This window comes from Coenobita brevimanus, chromosome 72 (assembly GCF_032717465.1).
Source record: "Coenobita brevimanus isolate Jiangsu-jjx chromosome 72, ASM3271746v2, whole genome shotgun sequence".
Taxonomy (NCBI): Eukaryota; Metazoa; Arthropoda; class Malacostraca; order Decapoda; family Coenobitidae; genus Coenobita; species Coenobita brevimanus.
Genome location: NC_137025.1, coordinates 9,017,723 through 9,036,067, shown reverse-complemented (window position 1 = coordinate 9,036,067; position 18,345 = coordinate 9,017,723). Strand labels below are relative to the sequence as shown.

Here is an 18,345-nt window from a genome sequence, read left to right as displayed (position 1 = left end):
CAGTTTGTTTCCCTCACGGCAGCTTAACCCCCTTCCTGCGAGTGTGTCTTCATGAGCAAATTAAATAGTCTACTGGTATGAAAAATAAATAATAATAACTACAGTGCTTTTTGTTTAGCCTGGCCTAGATTTTTCCCTTTTACAGCTTATTTCACGTAGTTCAGTGGCAGAATGTGACCATACAACGGCTCAACATCCTTTCCAATTCACCTCTTCGTGATTATCACCACTGTCTAATGTTAATCTGTTTTTACAGCTCAGCATTCAAGTTGAAGAGATGGCTATTTTAAGTTAAGCTAGAGTAAAAAGAGTATAGAATTTTAAATTGATTTATATTAGCTTCGTTTGATTAAATAACCTGCAACACAAACCAACGTGTCATGTGCAAAAAGTAAATAAAATAAATAAAATGGTGAGGAACAAGACTACTAAAGAGCCTAGATTAGCGAGTAGACAAGTCAAACGAGCATCCAAGCTAGATTCGACCATCCAAAAATAATTCTTCAGTTCTGTGTCGCTCCAGAAGTTATATCCCTTGAGTAAAATACATTTCAGTCACAACACATGAAACATACTAAGGTATGGCTTTACTAAATTAACTAAATTTACTAAATCTTCTGTGGCTGACTGGGATCATTTTAACCACACCAGAGATCATGGCTATTGACTAAGTATGGTTAATCTGACCTTGTCTCTGGATAGCTGTGACTGTTAACCCTTGCTGCACAATTGGATAAAGGTTAGTGGGTGAGCCCTGACGCCACCAGACAATTACTAATCCCGCCACGGGGCTGTGTCGCCATGAGTGCTATCACAGAGGACTACTTCACCACATAATTACCGTCGCTCTGTTTATCTAACGCGACACTTGGGGAGGTCATGTGTCGTGGGAGGCGGTTGATGATTTTTCATTATTTACCACCAGGGGCGTAGGTCGGTCATGTTCCCTTAACTGTTTCGATCGTCGGTATCCTAGCCTGAGTCCCTACACCTGTAGAGGTAATATGAAACTGCCACTGTTACACACCATGATCTTATACTTTCTCTGGTTTTGTCGATGGACTGCCTCTTCATGAAGATGGGTAGGAGACAAACAAGATTTTAGCCTTTATTAAGAGATATTCGCCTTACAAGCATCACTTTCACTAAGTAAAGCGGGTAATGTATAGTCCAAGCGGATACTCTCTCAGAAATACAGTTTGATGATGCAAATTCTGCAGACAAGAGTAAACAACAGGACCAACTTTTCAAAGCAGATCTTAACAGTCAAACGATACCCTGGGACGTAAGTGGTTGTGCCCCTCTGATTACTTTAATGACATTAGCTGTCGAGTACTGTACTAGAGAACATTAGTGAAAAGAATGTATTAAATGAGAGATGCTATAGGCCTGGTAGAACTGTGGCTGGAAAGTATTGGTATCCCTCGTAGCACTGTCAGTTGTGATATGCCTGGTAACACTGTAAACTGTGGTATACTTGATTTATCTGTGAACTGTGCTGTGTGTGTTATGGTCTAATACTTTGGTTCCGTCTGTGTGAGTGACCTGTGGCATGCCTGATGTAACCATTTGTATCCCTGGCGTAACATGTGGTATACCTGATTTGACCTGTGGCATGCGTGGTGCCCGCAGTGCCGGCTGGTGTGTGGGCGGTGGGTGGTAACCTCACTGCTGCGTGGAAAGAGGACGTGAGCTTGCCGTGTGGGGCGGTGGGCGTGCCGGAGCCAACCCTCACATGGGCGCACCACAGGAACCGCATCTCACCCAAACACGACAGGTGAGACAAATATTGTACTGCCATCCACTACCACCAACTGTCATAAGTTACGATCTTTCTGCCATGCGAAACATTGCAGCAACTCTTTATTTTGTACATGACACCTTAGTATTCTTTTGTATGTTATTTGCATTTTAAAATATCATTTTCTTTGCATAAAGATTATACAAGAGGATATTAGGATGTAATATTCAAAATGAATTGCTATTGACGAAGCGCTATGAAGTTTCTTACGCGAATGAGAATGTGACCCATGATGTACACCATCAATCGATTCACCGTATTATAAGCTACAGATATCTCTGGCGAATAAACAAAAATTGTAAGAGTTCAGTGATACTGGCCACTCATTCACTTATTTTTCTAAATAAGCTTCGCTTGAACTATCCTGATACTAGCAACAATTTTTGTATGCTATATAATTCATTTTATTGTATGTTCTTTTCAGACTCACAGATGATAACACAAATACACAGTAGACCCAAGTCAAAACGTTTTCAGGGTCCTTCTGTTAATGGTATGGCTTGTTTTCACTGTTTAAAGAATGGTTAGGTTATTTTCAACACTGATTTGTAAAAATAGTGAGATGAAGTGACTGTTGGTCCACCACAAGACACCAATTCAGACAATGTTTTAGCGTGTGTTTTCAAACGTAAATGGGGAGAAAAGTCCTCACAGACTTCCAGGCGAATTATCTTTTGATTACTAGAGACTTTTCGCAGTCGATGAGTTTACTTAAATTTTCATTAATTCCTTATGTATGAGATGTCGTGCCTGAATAAAATATACTAATTTGGTGGTAGTAGGAACATAAGAAAGGTGTCACCAAACTGAACACATATAAATACTGGCGGATTAACTCCGTCCTTCTGTAGGTTGAAGGTGCAGCCAGACGGGACCTTGACCTTGGCTGACATCCAGCGGAAGGACAGCGGCCTCTACACTTGCACCGCCACCAACCACCACGGCTCTGACACCGTCATTTACAACCTTACAGTCCTAGGTAAAACTAGTCTTGTTGACTTGTATCTAGTATTTGTTCTAGTCCAGACAATGCTTACCTGAATGTGTTCTGACCTACGACTATCTTCAGGCATTCAGTGTTTAAGAGAACGTTACATGATCTGCCTTCACTATCGCAGGTCACAGAGTGATTAGATCCATCTTTACTATCCAAGGTCAAATAATGCTTTGTTTTACGTTTTAGCTGCCATCCTGGGTCAGACAATGCTTAATTACAGCTAACCCCATCCACCGTTATCCTATGCAACATAACCTTCTCAGTCCCTTAAACCCGTTATTACGTAGCATTCCCCTGTTTTCCTCTCAGCCAATTGTCTTCCCATTTCGCATACTCTGCCATTATAGTCTTACCCGGCTTTATTAGACACAGTTTACTGATCTCGACTTTAATCTGGCTCTGATCTTTTCACTTGAACCGACATAACCTGACCTCACATCACTTACTTACGGAGAGGTGTAAGGGTGAAGTGTCTACCCCTTAAGTAACTGTGTGCGCTTTGCTAAAGGAATGAGGCTCTGTAAAAAATGAATCTGTTGTCATAAAGAGCGAACTTAAAATTATGAGAGGAGGATTAGGTATAGTGTCAGTCTTCAGTGATGTGCAGAGGGTTAATGGTGCTCTGTGGGTTATGGCGTGAGGAGTGGCAGGGGTTGTGCTGTGCCATGACTGGTGCTCAGAGGTTTTGTGTGTTTGTGTGTGTGTGTGTCTGTGTGACAATGAGGATGGTGTGTCTGGTGTATATGCGACGGAGATGGTGTGTCGTGGTGTGTGACGGTGGTGGTGTGTCGTGTCCTGCAGTGCCTCCGTCGTCGCCGCTGCTGCACGTGACGGAAACGACGGCCTCCTCCATCAGGGTGCAGTGGAGTGTGGAGGACAGCGGGGGTGCGGCGCTCCAGGGGGCAACGCTGCATTATAGGTCAGTGCCCCCTCATGCTACCTCACATTTTCTCTGCTTTCTCCTTTGTTTTGTATCCTCATTGGCACTCTCTCTCTCTCTCTCTCTCTCTCTCTCTCTCTCTCTCTCTCTCTCTCTCCAGACGTGAGGCATGTCGAGAAAAATGTGCAAGCTTTTCCCCTTGATTACCCGGTATTTCCCAAATTGTAAAGCTTTTGGTTATTATCTTCCTTTATATTTCTTTTACCGTTGTTATTCATACCGCAGCTGATGTGAAATTTATTTAATCATTGCTCCGTACAAGTAATCCACTTGGCATGATTTTATTGCATTTTCTTGATACTTATAAAGTTCTTAAATTTCACAAGCCTTACAAAGCACGCTTGTTGAGTTTGTCCTCATTGTTATACTGACATCACAACCAGTCACGCACCTCATTCCATCACCCAGTTATTTGCACTGATTGAATCTAGTTTGGACCCTGGTTGTGAAGCTTACATGAACTGCTACTGTATTAAATTCCTACAATGCAAAGAAATGTTTTTGGGGAGAATAAAAAGTGTTTAATGAAATTCAAATTCTCAAAGTATTCCCCAGTGTAGTCGGGATGATATATCTTAACCCTGTGACTTTATCCAACTTATTAACCATTTTTAGCCAGAAAGAAATAAGCGAATGTCTGTCTATCTATCTGTCTATAGCCCGACGCCCTAATCCCGCAAAGGGTGGCCGCAGACAAAACGCCTCCAAGTCACTCTGTCACCCACCATTTGACTCCCCTCCCCCCAACTCACCCCCCCCCTTCCTCATATACCTCTCAACTCCATCCCTCCACCTCATCCTCGGTCTACCCCTCCCTCTCCCTCCCTCCACCTCACCTACATACACCCTCTTAGTCAGTCTTTCATTCTCCATTCTCTCCACATGTCCAGCGAATGTCACTGAGTCAAATTAATACACGTACAGTTAAGAATATACGACCTGTCTCACTTCAAAACGGTAAATATAATAACAGTGAGTAGTGACATTCCTAACCCAGTGATACGATCATCGGATACCAACACACTTTTCAGAATAGTGTGGCAAAATAATACTAACTGGCCGACTAAAAAGTGGAACGATATTTTTGCCCGCAACTACAGTATACTTCTTTGAGTATCTAATGTCAGTAAAACCTTTCCTAACTTCAGTAAATGCAGTCGCCATGTCAGGTCTCGTACCAACAGTGCAGCGGTTTTAAGAGGGTGGCGCACAGCTGGGTATCAGAGCCAACATTAAACCGAGATTTTAAAGACACCGTGAACGATAGTTGAAAATCCTGTGAACTAAGATTCTTATAAAAGTGATGAAGAGTTAGATGCAACACAGGATGACCCCTATATTGTGCTCTCAAAACTTGTTCATTTCGGGAATGGCCTTTTTTGCTGGTGTGAGGAGCGAAGAAATTGTTGCTGTTTCATGAAATTTGTAATCAATCATGCAGTCAATGAATGTAATATATATATATATATATATGGAAACAGAGTGATGCAGGGTAGAATCTGGTAAAGCTGACTGAGCCGTCCCCACATACTCGTACACAAGAACTGAGCTGCGAAATATATATACAGTAGAGCTGTTGCGTGCTTCGGGTAGACGTCAGCATATTTCATCTCGTCACCCCGAGGACGCCATTTGTACTCCATTTTTGCTGCTCTCAGACGATTACTTCAGCTTAGAGGAGCACCTTAGTAGTGGTGGGGTAAATGAAGGCTGTATCTAACCTCTCCACCATTACGAAAGGTCTGTTCAGCGCTGAAATAAATCGTGCAAGGATAGAAAAAACTAAAATGTTGTCTACGCGCTAAAGGAGTCAACATACTTCTCTCTTGGTTATCTGTATTGTGCAAATCGTTATGGAGAGGAGGAAGATGTGACAGTGGGCCGTATTCTGAGGCATGGGTGGCCTCGTAACATCTCTTCCAAAGCGATTTATTTAGCATATTGTTACACTTTAGCACCCCCCCCCCTCATGCCGTTTATATTGTTTTAGTATGCACATGGTACAGACTAAATGGATAAGGAAATTATATTACGATTTCTTCAAAGCCACAGAGCACGAATTGATGTATAGAAGACGTGTTACGAATTTTCCAAAGCCACTGAGAATAGGGCTGGGTGTGTGTATTGCAGGTCAGCAGGGGGTGAGTGGGTGACTGAGGACGTGGGTGGTCAGCACAGGTCGTACACCGTGACTGGCCTGAGGTGCGGCACTCAGCACCACTTCTACCTCACCGCACACAACCACATCGGTCTGTAACAGCCACACCTTAATGTACAGTTTAATGATTTGTGCGTGTGTGTGTGTGTGTGTGTGTGTGTGTGTGTGTTTGTGTGTGTGTGTGTGTGTGTGTGTGTGTGTGTGTGTGTGTGTGTGTGTGAAACAAAGTAGTTGCAGGTGTATATTAGCAAAAGATGTGCAGTCTGTTATATTAAGTGAGGAAAGACTAATAGATGTATGAAGCTCGATTTATCAATTAAGCGAAGATTGTGAGATGTGTGTACGCCTGAGAAATAAACTGAGGGCTGGTTATGATGATGTGTATGTAGCCTGATATAATTTATAATCTGAGGGGAAATTGTGAGTTGTGTGTAGCCCGATATATGAGGGATGACCGTGCATTATTGGTTGACTGTGATATGTATGCAGCCTAATACAGTGCAGTGGTTGAGGGAAGACTGCACATCATATAATGATGTTGCTACTCCTGCTCTAACAGGCACGAGCGCCGCTTCCAAAACTGAGACAGCCCGAACTAAAGGGCGCTCCCCCGAACCTCCACCGCAGTTCCAGTTCGTGACCAGCAACAGCTCCCAGGCCACGCTGTACCTGGCACAGTGGGGGGACGGTGGCTGCCCCATCACACACTTCAGCGTACAGTACCGCAGGACAACATCGCGTCAGTGGACCACAGGTAACTACAATACAGCCATTTTTACTCTAACTCGGCTTGAAATTGTCATCTCTGCATCTCGAATGCTGAGTTATAACAATAGATTATCAATAGAATATGATGCTAGTCATGATGAAGTGCTGTGGAAGAGATGCATAGCCGTAGCATTGTTTTCTACCCTTGAACTAGGTGAAATAAGCTGCAAAATGACGATAAATCTGCCCCAAGCTAAGCTAAGACAACTATAGCAGTGTTGTCGCATCCTAAGGATCAGGTTTTTGTTCATAACATTTTATTAAAAAGATAGTGATATGTTTACCCATGCACAGAATGTAAGACCCAATGTACAGTATATATGGACTTTTAACACAATATTGTCTTATCTTCACCCATGTGCCGCTGAATATTAACTCACAATATATTAACATCCTTAACCACAAGTCACTGCACTGCACCAGGTCAAACCATTGTTTTATCCACAACCACAGATCAGTGTTTGCCTCAGTAATGTACTGTACAAATGTGTTTCATATTAAACACTGTTTTCCTGTCAAATGGACTTATCTTTAAGGGTTTTGTAAAACTGTGGTTTGCTTTATTGTATTCAATACCTATTTATAAAAAAACAAATTATCTGGTACAGCACGGTAATTGGTATGTTTGATATTATGGCTCCAAATTATAAGTTTGATTAATATAGCAGTAAAGAATATGGCATTGTCTCTTCAAACAGTTGGCAGTGAGGTGCCGCCCACCCGCACCTTCGCAATAGGTGGGCTTGATTCGGGCAGCACCTACAAACTGAGGGTGACAGCCCACAACGCGGCGGGAGCAACACCGGCATTCTACACCGTCTCCACCCCGGGGCGCAGTCTGGCAGGTGAGGCGATTTCCATATTTAACTATGAATTAATTCCCAGATGGTCAGAATAACAAATTAAACTGACATTAGACATTACATCAACATTTTTGTTTGACTGTGAAATCCTCTACCAGGCTGCAAGTGACAGATACTTAAGGTAAACAGACACTGAGTGTAAGTTACTTAAAAAATGCAGTCACCTCAAACACTACCACCCTATTTTCTGTAAGAAATTATGTTGCTCCTCGTGTCTGTCCGTATTGTACAATTACCCTTCTTCCCCCAGCACACTGCCTTCCCTTATATAATCTCACGCCTTATATCTTCACTACCATGCCCCCTGTTGCACATCACTCTCCAGTATGTCCCATCCACCTTTTACGCAATTTCGTTAGCCCCTTTTGGTACTCTTGTGGTAGCCTTCGGTGGTTCAGCAGTTAGCCCCGTGACTGTCAGATGTCTCTCCAAGGCTAAGCTAAAGTTCCTGGTAGTAGCAAGAAAAAGGCACAATGGACTTCATCGTACAGAAAGGTTTAAACCCACTGTCTGTCTTAACTAGACTGTGGTTGAGTCCCAGCTGGGTGGGGGATGGATGAATTTAGTCCTTGAGCCTGGGGACATCTTCAGTTTTTTTTTTTTTCTCTCTCTCTCTCCATACGATTTTGTTCAGTTCAGATATTTTTTCAGACTGTAAGGGTCAGATATGAATTTAACAACCCCTCCAGTACGAAAGAGTTGTTATGAACTTAATATAAAACTGACTTGTAGCAACAAAATAAACCACAAAAAGCGTCACCCTGATTCATGGGGTGAAATGACTGTACAATAATCTTTATGCTCTAACATGGCCTAAAACTGCCATTTCTCCATTTTCAGTTGTAACAAAGATTAACACTAGAATATGATGTTAGTCACGAAGAGGCAGTATAACCATAGCACTGCTTATTTCTACCACTCAGCTATATGAAATAGGTTACAAAAAGACGAAAATCTAGGCCATATTAAAGTAAAAAAGGGTATAGTATGTCTTTTCCTACGGTATCACGTGTCCACTCCCAGCCCAGGCTTTCCTTGTTTATGAAAAGATTAAATTTTTCCCTCACTGACAAACACCGTCACTTCAGCAGAACACAGAACACTTCCGCACGCACTCCTCTCCCTGCACTTTCAAAAGCCTCCCGCACCTTTACCCTTGCAAGAAACAAGGGTGGGGGCGAGTCATTCCCCCAGTGTCAGAGTGTGGTGTCCATCATGCATACAGATCATTTGCACGTAAAGTTGCCTGTCCCTGGATGTGTGTGTGGGTCGTCAACTACACACACACATACATACATACAAATACTTACATACTTGCATACACACTTACATTCACTTTTCTCTTCTGCCATCCCACGCCCCGATTCCTGTTTCATGTCATCCAATTATCTGGTTTAATACTTGCTTTGTTAAGAAATTAGGTTTAAACATTGTATGCATAATTTTTAGTTTCCTGCACTGCAATGAATCCTTACATTATAGCAAACTTCATGAAGAGAGAGAGAGACAGACAGACAGACAGACAGACAGACAGACAGAGACAGACAGACAGATACAGAGGTTTCCTAATGTGTGTGTGTGTGTGTGTGTGTGTGTGTGTGTGTGTGTGTGTGTGTGTGTGTGTGTGTGTGTGTGTGTCCAAATGTCATTACGAGAAAGGCAATGTAGTAAGTGAACGCATGTGCACACTGAGCATAGGCGTGTGTGTGTGTGTGTGTGTGTGTGTGTGTGTGTCCAAATGTCATTACGAGAAAGGCAATGTTGTAAGTAAACACATGTGCGCATTGAGCGTGTGTGTGTGTGTGTATGTGTGTGTGTGTGTGTGTGTGTGTGTGTGTGTGTGTGTGTGTGTGTGTGTGTGTGGTATTACCTAAGGTGTAAGGCCGCACTGCAGGCATGTGTAGGCATTACCGCAGAGATAATGTGTTTGCCTCGCCCAGATGTTGCTGAGTCTGGGTCCTCTTATGGTGTGTGTGTGTGTGTGTGTGTGTGTGTGTGTGTGTGTGTGTGTTTGTTTGTTTTATGGAGAAAGGAATGGGTGTATATCTGTACGTTTTTATTCAAGGCTTAAACAAGAGTGATGCTTCTTTCTACCGAGGTGATGGCGTTCTTGCTGCTGTTGTTTCCCACAGTCGTTGTTATATCCCTAATGGACCACAGACATCAGGCAATATCACAAGGGACATTTATATCCTCTGGAGAATCAGTGGTAGCGGGAATGCCTATCGAGAGGAAAAAATCGACATCACAGTGTACGTAGCGGTGATATTACTACTCTAATTACCAGAATTCTTTGTTAGGCTGCAGAATTAGTTAGGTGATAGCAATGGTAACGTTGTTACAAATACATAAAAAATGACGCTATTAAAAGTACCTAATAGTGAGGAAGATTCTACCTGTAACTATTTCATCCTTTCACCAGAGAGGTTCTGTCCTAAACAAAATAGAAATATTTGTGGACGAAGAAATTTAATACAAATATCCCTCGTACGCCAAGAATTATATAACTGGAAAATGAAGGCTAATCGTAATGTACCTATGTAGCTTCTAAGTTAAAGCTGACCTTCGTAAGAGCACTTAAGAGGTTCCAGTAATAAACAGTCAAACACATCATACATATCATGTTCATATTTTTGAGGACTGTAAATAATAGTTTTTGAGAACAAGGAATGAGATAAAATAAATATACAATATTCAGAATGAGTTCACCATTAGACATCCTTAAATCTGTATGGATGAGCACTACTCTCCAGGGCCACGATTTTATAACTGCATAAGGAGAATTTCAATATTTACAAAGTGTGTCCAGGTAAGGATAATACGGTGTCAGGATGCATCTGTCGTACTTGAAGCGTAAGTTATCCTGCTTAGTTTGTTGTTGTGCAAACGGATTTTTACAAACATAAACGAATGATGCCTGAGTTGCCGGGAAATATTTGCTGGCGAATTTTCCCGAGTTCGCCAAGCTATTGTGTCGCTTCAGTGGTATCACCGATTGTGTGTTGCAATGGCCTTAGTCCACAGGAAGCTATTAATCTGTTTGGAAGACATGACTGTATTTTTCGGACATATCGTGTAAGGTGAGAAGGGTGACTGTACACTGATATAACGGTAATGCCGATGTTTTCAGTTAGCTTAATTTTCCTAGTTCTAAATAATAATAATATGTTCTGCTTCATGAATTCAGTCCCAAGGTGTTTGTGCCAGAGACGTAATGCTGAGAGAGGAAAGGATTAGCTTTTCGTTGAAATTCCATTTGAGTGGGACGGAAATTAATGGTGTTACGAGAGGCTTTTAGGCCAGTTGAAAATTACGTAATGCAGAGGGGTTGGCGGGTGTTATGCTGATGTTAGAATGTTACATGCAGGTGGGGATGTCACCTTACGCGCTGCATACCACTTCATCACATTAATGTATAAAACTAGGGAATTTATCCTATATATGCCCTATTTGTTAATCTAACTCTTTTAAGTCTGGTGACGTAATTATTTCATTTTTGCGCTCTCCAGACGATTTTATTCAGCTTCGGAGACTTTTTTTTTTTTCGAAAAGGTGGGATAAATTACAGCTTTCAGTAATCCCATCGCTACCAGGAGGCTCTCAAAAGCTGAATACTATCGTCTGGCACCGTCCAAGACAAAATAAAATAAATACGTTACCAGAATGAAGAGCATAATAAAACTGAGAACAACAAAATATTATTTACTCCCCGCGATGTTTTTAGTAAGTCCTGAACAACAAAATGTTGGTGAAAAGGAAGTACCGTAGGTCAGCATTATAATGAAAATAAAACGCTATGGGTTCATGCGAGATTTCGGTAAATGTAGTCTAGGTCGGCAATATATTCAAACTCGCTCCCCACTGAGGCAGCAGTATATCACACTAATGAAGCCTGGGACCTGTGGTGGTGGTGGTGGTGGTGCCGGGGGGTCGGGGGAGGGAGAGGGGATAATATTGGCGTTATGTAATTTTTAAGGGGTGGTTGAATTGGTGTTATGTGGGGCGGACGTAGAGACTTGGGTGGAAGAAATTATTGCGGAGTTTTTTTTTAAGATGTTTCATGTAATTTAAGCGTGCATACTAACTGTGTGAGTGTTGGTGAGAATGCAGATGTAGACGCTGAAATATACGTAAAAGTAACAGTAGCATGCAGGCATGTACAAGCGGTATAATGACTACTGTAGGTTCAGATGCACGTGTGTTTATTTGGTGTTTAGTCTGTACTAAGGGTATGCCTGTGTTCGTTTAGCTGGAGGTATGCACGTGTAAAGCAGAACTAAACTATGGATGTGCAGGTGTGTATGTAGAAGCTGCAGTGTACAGAGCTAAAAATGCATTTTAGATGTACAGGTGTGAGAAAGACGCTGGAGTGGTCATGCAAGTGTGGGCGTGGGTGTGGTTCTGCAAAAGGGCTATACTGTGGGTGTGGGTGGTGAATTCTTTAGATATAAGGATTGTACTTTGGGCCTATGGGTGTAGGTGTGTATGAGAATTGTACTGCGGGCTTATGGGTGTATGTAGGTGTAGATGCAAATATATACGAGTACATCTATCTATACTGATACGATTTCTGTATGTATGTTTGTTACTGAAACACAGCAAAAACGGAGCAACGTAGCGCATTTTTTTGTTAGAGAAAGGTACCGTTAAAATGCTCTAACATGAAGAATAAAATAATTTCCAGTCCAATAGGGCCACCGGTTCCCGAGTTATGACTCATTTATGGCCTTTTGCTTCAAATTTACTATGTGCTTTTAGTGGAGGGACTGGATTCGTTCTTGGTCCAGCATTGAAATTACCAACATGGCAGAAGAGAGAAGAGTGACGTGTTTGTTGTATTACCACTCTCTCGCCTCTCCTTTCTCCCTCCTTATACTCCTAAAACTGTATTCTATAATGCTACTGAATAATTTAGTATAATAGCAAACTACTATCCTGCCTCTCTCTCTCTCTCTCTCTCTCTCTCTTTTTCTCCTCAACGGGTGTCCCAGCAGGATAAAACTAAAGGAAAATTCCTAGCTCCGTCTTGCTCGCAGCATGAGTAATTCAAATTTCTGTTACCTCTGGACTGAAAATAGGAATTGATGTGACATCGAGCAAAGGCCGCCGAAGCGAGTGTCTATAATAACTGTTTTATGGTCGCGCAGGTGCGGGTGTGGGTGCAGGTACGGGCGTGTGGGGAGGTGCGTCTACTGCCTCGCCTGTGTGGGGTGACCCGAGGGTGCTGGTGCCCGCTGCAGTGTCTGCCCTGGCACTCCTTCTCACTGTCACCACCGTCTGCGTCTGCCTCAGGAAACGTAAGTACATGATTTTTACCATATGCCATCCTCCTACACCGCTCATTTATACACACACATGATCATCACCACCACATTTACAGCCAGAATCACACACACACACACACACACACACACACACACACACACACACACACACACACACACACACACACACACACACACACACACACACACACACACACACACACACACAGCGTCAGTCTGCCCAGTTCTTTCCCGATATTACCCCCCCCCCCCTTACATCTTGTGCGTGTGGTACAGGTGCCTAAATAGTCTGTGTATTTGTTTTTTAATTGCTGCTGTTCGGCGGGAATATATATATATATATATATATATATATATATATATATATATATATATATATATATATATATATATATATATATATATATATTTTTTTTATTCCGCAGTCATATCATTTTTTTCAGTCATGAGTCAATCAACCCACAACTCTCTCTCCATAGTGTGTGCGTTGTAGGGTGTGCTTTAATTGATCTCGTCCTGCCTTGTGTTTCGAAGCCGTGATCGAGGCTTCACACAGCAAGTGAATTAGGCTTAACTATTAGGGTCGGGGAGGGCAGTCCTTGTCCTACACAGATGGGAGTGGTGTGGGGCCTGCTGCTGTTAACTGAGCTGGCATTCCTTTGCATTTAAGCTTTTTAAGTTGTTTTAGTTTTCTTTTCTTTTTTTTTTTACGTTTATTTTATACCAGGCTTTTTTCGTCACTTGCCAGACTAGTATTCATTAAACCAAAGGAGTGTAATGTAAACTGATGTTTGTATTAAAGGGCTGTTGGGGGGGGGGTGTTGAATCATATGTTAAATGGGCGTAGGATGGATGGTGCGTCACGGGGATCGAGCTTTTAGTCTACACTCTACAGTATGCACCAGCTGGATGTATAAGAAAAAATAAGACATCAACACATGGTTTCTTGTATTTCCCGTATTAATTAAAAAAAAAAAATCTTGTGGTCTTGAGTTACTAGGAGTGACGATAAAATTAGCATTGCATTTCCTTCGCTTTGCAGTGAATAGTAATCATTCAGATCAATCTTAGAAAACCGTTCAGAAACATACATTACCAATATTTACTTCATAACGGTGATTATTATTAGTATTATTCTTTTTTTTTTAATATTCCCGTTACCGGATAGACGATCTGGTGCAGTTTAGGAAAGATCTCTTATATTGAGGGATTAAAGATGATCATCTATATTTAATTCCTCCAGTTGGAAAGCCACCACTGAACGGAGAATTTGTCTGCTGGCAGCAAGAGTAGAATACATTAGATGTCATTGTAGTTTTCGGGGTAATTAATAATAAATTTTAAAGAAATACACGAACCGCTACCGATAACAGGCAGTAAAGTAATGGAATATTCAAAAGAATGAGTATTGCCTGTGATCCAGTATAACTTTAGGTAAACTTCAACACCACATTGTCGTATGAGGCAGTTAATTAAGAGTTTCAGCATTCTCAGACAGAAGCAGGTCTACCTCCTCCTCTGTCGTCCATGTAACGCAAGGCTGCTCCTTTCTCATTCTCACGCAACTTCTTTTTCTTTACCAAAAGTACAAACTTCCACTCAAGGACTTCTGGCAGTGGCGGGCTCATTTGCCTATAAATCGACAAACACAAAATGTAAAGCAGTGCAAATTTTATTTCCATATCATTACAAAGGACAGAGGCCCATTATACTGCTCGTACGTAATTTTCATTCATTAACTATTTAACTATGTATTTCATTCATTGCCCCCTGTTGCCACCGCGTGATCCAAATGCCTAGGACTGAGTAGGTCATGCGGAACCCCTTCATCCTGAGTACTTCTTGCTACTACAGTATATTCATTCGCATTTGAGGGCAGCAAAGAAATGAAGGAAATAATAAAGGGCTTATTTAACCCCTCCAGTTCGTAGTGTCCCCTGAACGTAAGAAACTAGTCGAGAGGCAGCAAGGAAAGAATAAGTCACCATGTTGCAGGGCTTCACTAGCCGTCGTCAAGCAATACAAAAGACTGGCTTCTGTCATTTAAAATTGATGTGACGGTAATATCTGTGGTGTTTTCATAGCATGTCTTGTGGAAGATCAGTAAGACTGTTTTATTGAAATTCCTTTAAAAAAAAAAGTCCACTTCTCAAGCTCAGCTACAAGCTCTCTGATTCCTTCCATGCCTCACCTTTCTGTAGTGACAATTTGTCATGAGCGCACACTAAATTAGCAACACGTTCACCTGTTCTGAGTGAAATATAAGAATACCATGTCTGGTCATACTGATATACAGAAGACGTCAGTGTCGTCACCCCTTGCCCAGCTGAGTGGCCACTGTACTTCATTATATGGTGGCAGCTGAATGTGTGCACTTTCGCTAATTACTTTTTATGCACTTCTTTAGTTCCCTTACATTTAATGAAGCTGTTCCAATCCTATTTCAGTTTTTTATTATTACTTTAACTATATCATATTAGAATCTGACACTTTCGAGATACTGTAAAGAAAATGCAGATCGCGTCTTTAATATTTTGGTCAAACAGCTGAGAATGGCAGAGTGGGCAATCAAGGGCATAAGCTCTAACAGTAGCCTACACAGCCTTTGACACATCATACGAGTATCAGAGAGAGTCATCGATGGGGAGAGAAAGATATGAAACCTCTCTCACTAGGAAGATAGTCAACAGAGGGCAATGAAAAGTGAAGTTGGGTAATACCGTATATGGGAAGTATTGTCCTTGACTGTGATTAAGAGCACATGTGATTATGTGCAGCAATGTGTAGGATGCACAGTTTGATCGTGTGTGGTGGACAGGGCCGGTGCTGAGCTCAGCAGAGAAGGAAGCGGCGTCGGGGGTGGGGCAGGAGAAGTCAGCACTGCAGGCACGGGAGGAACAGTACAGCACCGTGCGGAGACCAGCGCCCACACCACCACAGCGGCACATGCACCACACAGGTCAGTACCACACCACCACCACCGCACCATTTAGTTATGATTGCATCCACCAACACCATCACCCACCAAAAAAGGAGGTGAGTGCAGCAGTCAGTTTAAACAATAATCACACTGAAACAACTGTAATGTCTCCAAGTATAGGTTCTGCAATATTTTCCAACTGAGTTCATGTTTGTTGGGCTTTACTTCCTTTCGCGTTACCAACAAATAAAAATAACCTCGCCTGGGTAGGTGTCCATTTAATTAGTATACGTTGGAAAGGCCAAATGTTACCCTTTTCAGTAGGCTGTAGGATGTAATGACAAATCTTTTTTATACAATTAGTTCTTTGACAGCTAAAGTAGCTGTGTGTATATCGGCTGTGTTGCAGAAGAGTACAGCGAGGAGGAGCTGTACCCCTACGCTACAGCTACCTTCCAGATGGGTGGAGGGAGTCCGCCCCCACCCGCGCCACCATCACCACCCACACACGCCCACCAGCCGCAACCGCAGCCGCACACCCCGCAGCACCACAGCCAGAAGGCCTTCACTGCGCTTGTGTACCAGGCGCCCTCCCTCCATGATGTAGATTCACCCAACATGGTGCGTTTCTTTTAATCACAGCTGCCCTTCAAGGTCTGTAAAACGCGCCTTGAAAATGAATAATAGAGCTCCCCGCCCCTATCACCGTGTGCAAGCAGGCCTCTGCAGTAATTAATTTGTATACTCCTCCCCCTCCCCCTTCGTAATTTGCTGTCATTTTCTTCAAATTTTCGGTTCCTGTGATTTGGAACCATACATTGTGAAGGCTTGAAATTTAACTGAATTGATTCTCGGCTCATTGAATGGGGCACTTTGTTGACAACTTGATCATTTACATTATCTTTTGTTCTTGAGCTACCTACATATTCTCTTACCAACCAACATTCTGCTAGCCACCAAATTCTGTTGGCACACAGCAGAGTGGGAGAGAAAGTCGAGCGGCACGAGCGTACTCGTACGAGACCTCAGAGACCGAGGACTACGGCAGCGCCCTGGAGTCCGGTCCTGACCCACGCCTGCCTCCTCACCACCGCCGCCACCCGCGTCACCTCAGGACCAGTAGGTTTGTTGCTCACCCATAGCAGGTATTGGTGTGGCGCCCTGCCTTTTTATCAGTACACTCTCATGCTTCATCTGGCACTCTTTTATTGTCTGTTTTCTCGCACACTCATAATCAGTTCTTTGTTGCTCACCCATAGCAGGTAATGACGTGGCTCTTCGTCTTTAATCATAGTCCATCTTTTATTACTTCCTCAGCCACTTTTATTGCCCAGTATCATTGTACCATTCTGCTTTACTGCACTATTGTCCGTTTTCTCACGCACTTATAACCATATCTTTTGGCTGGAAATAGTGTGGCTCCCATCTTTATTCACAGTATTGTACACCCTCTCTCGCTTCCTCAGGCACTTTGAGGTTGTTTCATTCATCATTATCCCTAAACCCCATTACATCCTCTCATGTGTATTCTCACATACCACATTTTGTCCTAATCATTCTTCATTACCAAACGATAGCAGGTATTTGTGTGAGTCAAGGCTTTTATGCACAGTTTAACTTCTCGTGCTTCCTCACTGGCTTAAGAATTGTCTGCTGCGATTTTTCCATTCCCTGTACAGAACTCCTGTTTTTTCTTGTTTCCCCCACATTACAGTTGCCCTTATAGTAGATTGCTTTCAGTTCCTCAAGACTAATCAGTTCTCCTTCCGCATAATTAGATTAATATTATGTTCCGCCACCTATTGTGTTGTCGGAGCTTAATATCTTCATGTCGTCATATTCACAATGTTTTTTTAATCGTCGTTTAATTACTGTTTTCACTGGTTGTTGAAAATAACATCTTGATTTTTTTCATTGTACTGTTCCATATACACATTACTGAGTTTGGTACTTAAATTCTAAAAAGAAATCAAATAGAATTTCAGGTTTAATTCAATCTATGGACAACACCTCGTGTTTAGTTAATAGTATTCATGTCAAGTGTTGTATTCCTTTCTTGCATCCGATTTTGTTACGTCTTTATGTAGTTTGGTATTTACATATTTTGGCATTACTTCAATACTGCAGGTTAAATAACATCATGTAATGGGTATTACACACACAAGCTACAGAAGGTATATTCGTCATTATATAGAAAAAAGTGCTTAGGCTATTTGCTATAAATTGTTTTCCGTCTTTGCACTGTGCAAAGTCAATACATCGTATGTGTCCAACAAAATCCTCTTTTTGTAAGAAGTTTACAAAATTTTCCATGGGATAAATCTGTGCACATTCTAGGCTGTCCCACAAATTTTGCCTCCATGGTATGGATAGTGAGCTCTCGTGTGATAACCAAAATACCCAAATACAATACATTTAATACATTTTCTTAATGCAAATTCACATTGCCTTTACTTTGTGTTGTAGACATTTAATAGTTTAATTAGGACAGCCAGCAATCCGTTCTGCTTCTTTACCTTTTGTAATTCGTCCATACCTTAGTACTGATTGCCTGCATTACGTGACTGATCACAACTGTGGCTATGCTATCCATACAGGACTGGTATTCTAACA

At 42.0% G+C, this 18,345-nt stretch overlaps 1 protein-coding gene across 1 annotated transcript in view; it reads left to right on the top strand.

Annotated features, from left to right (window-relative positions):
• The window catches only part of LOC145407249 (cell adhesion molecule Dscam1-like), a 175,974-nt gene that overhangs the window by 155,921 nt on the left and 1,708 nt on the right, over positions 1–18,345 (top strand). Inside the window, exons 26-35 of the mRNA XM_080278282.1 lie at positions 1,633–1,777; positions 2,653–2,780; positions 3,600–3,717; positions 5,869–5,987; positions 6,456–6,650; positions 7,363–7,509; positions 12,675–12,824; positions 15,631–15,771; positions 16,142–16,353; positions 16,710–16,851. Of these exons, the coding sequence (XP_080134408.1) occupies positions 1,633–1,777; positions 2,653–2,780; positions 3,600–3,717; positions 5,869–5,987; positions 6,456–6,650; positions 7,363–7,509; positions 12,675–12,824; positions 15,631–15,771; positions 16,142–16,353; positions 16,710–16,851 (1,497 nt within the window). The remainder of the gene's footprint in view (positions 1–1,632; positions 1,778–2,652; positions 2,781–3,599; positions 3,718–5,868; positions 5,988–6,455; positions 6,651–7,362; positions 7,510–12,674; positions 12,825–15,630; positions 15,772–16,141; positions 16,354–16,709; positions 16,852–18,345) is intronic.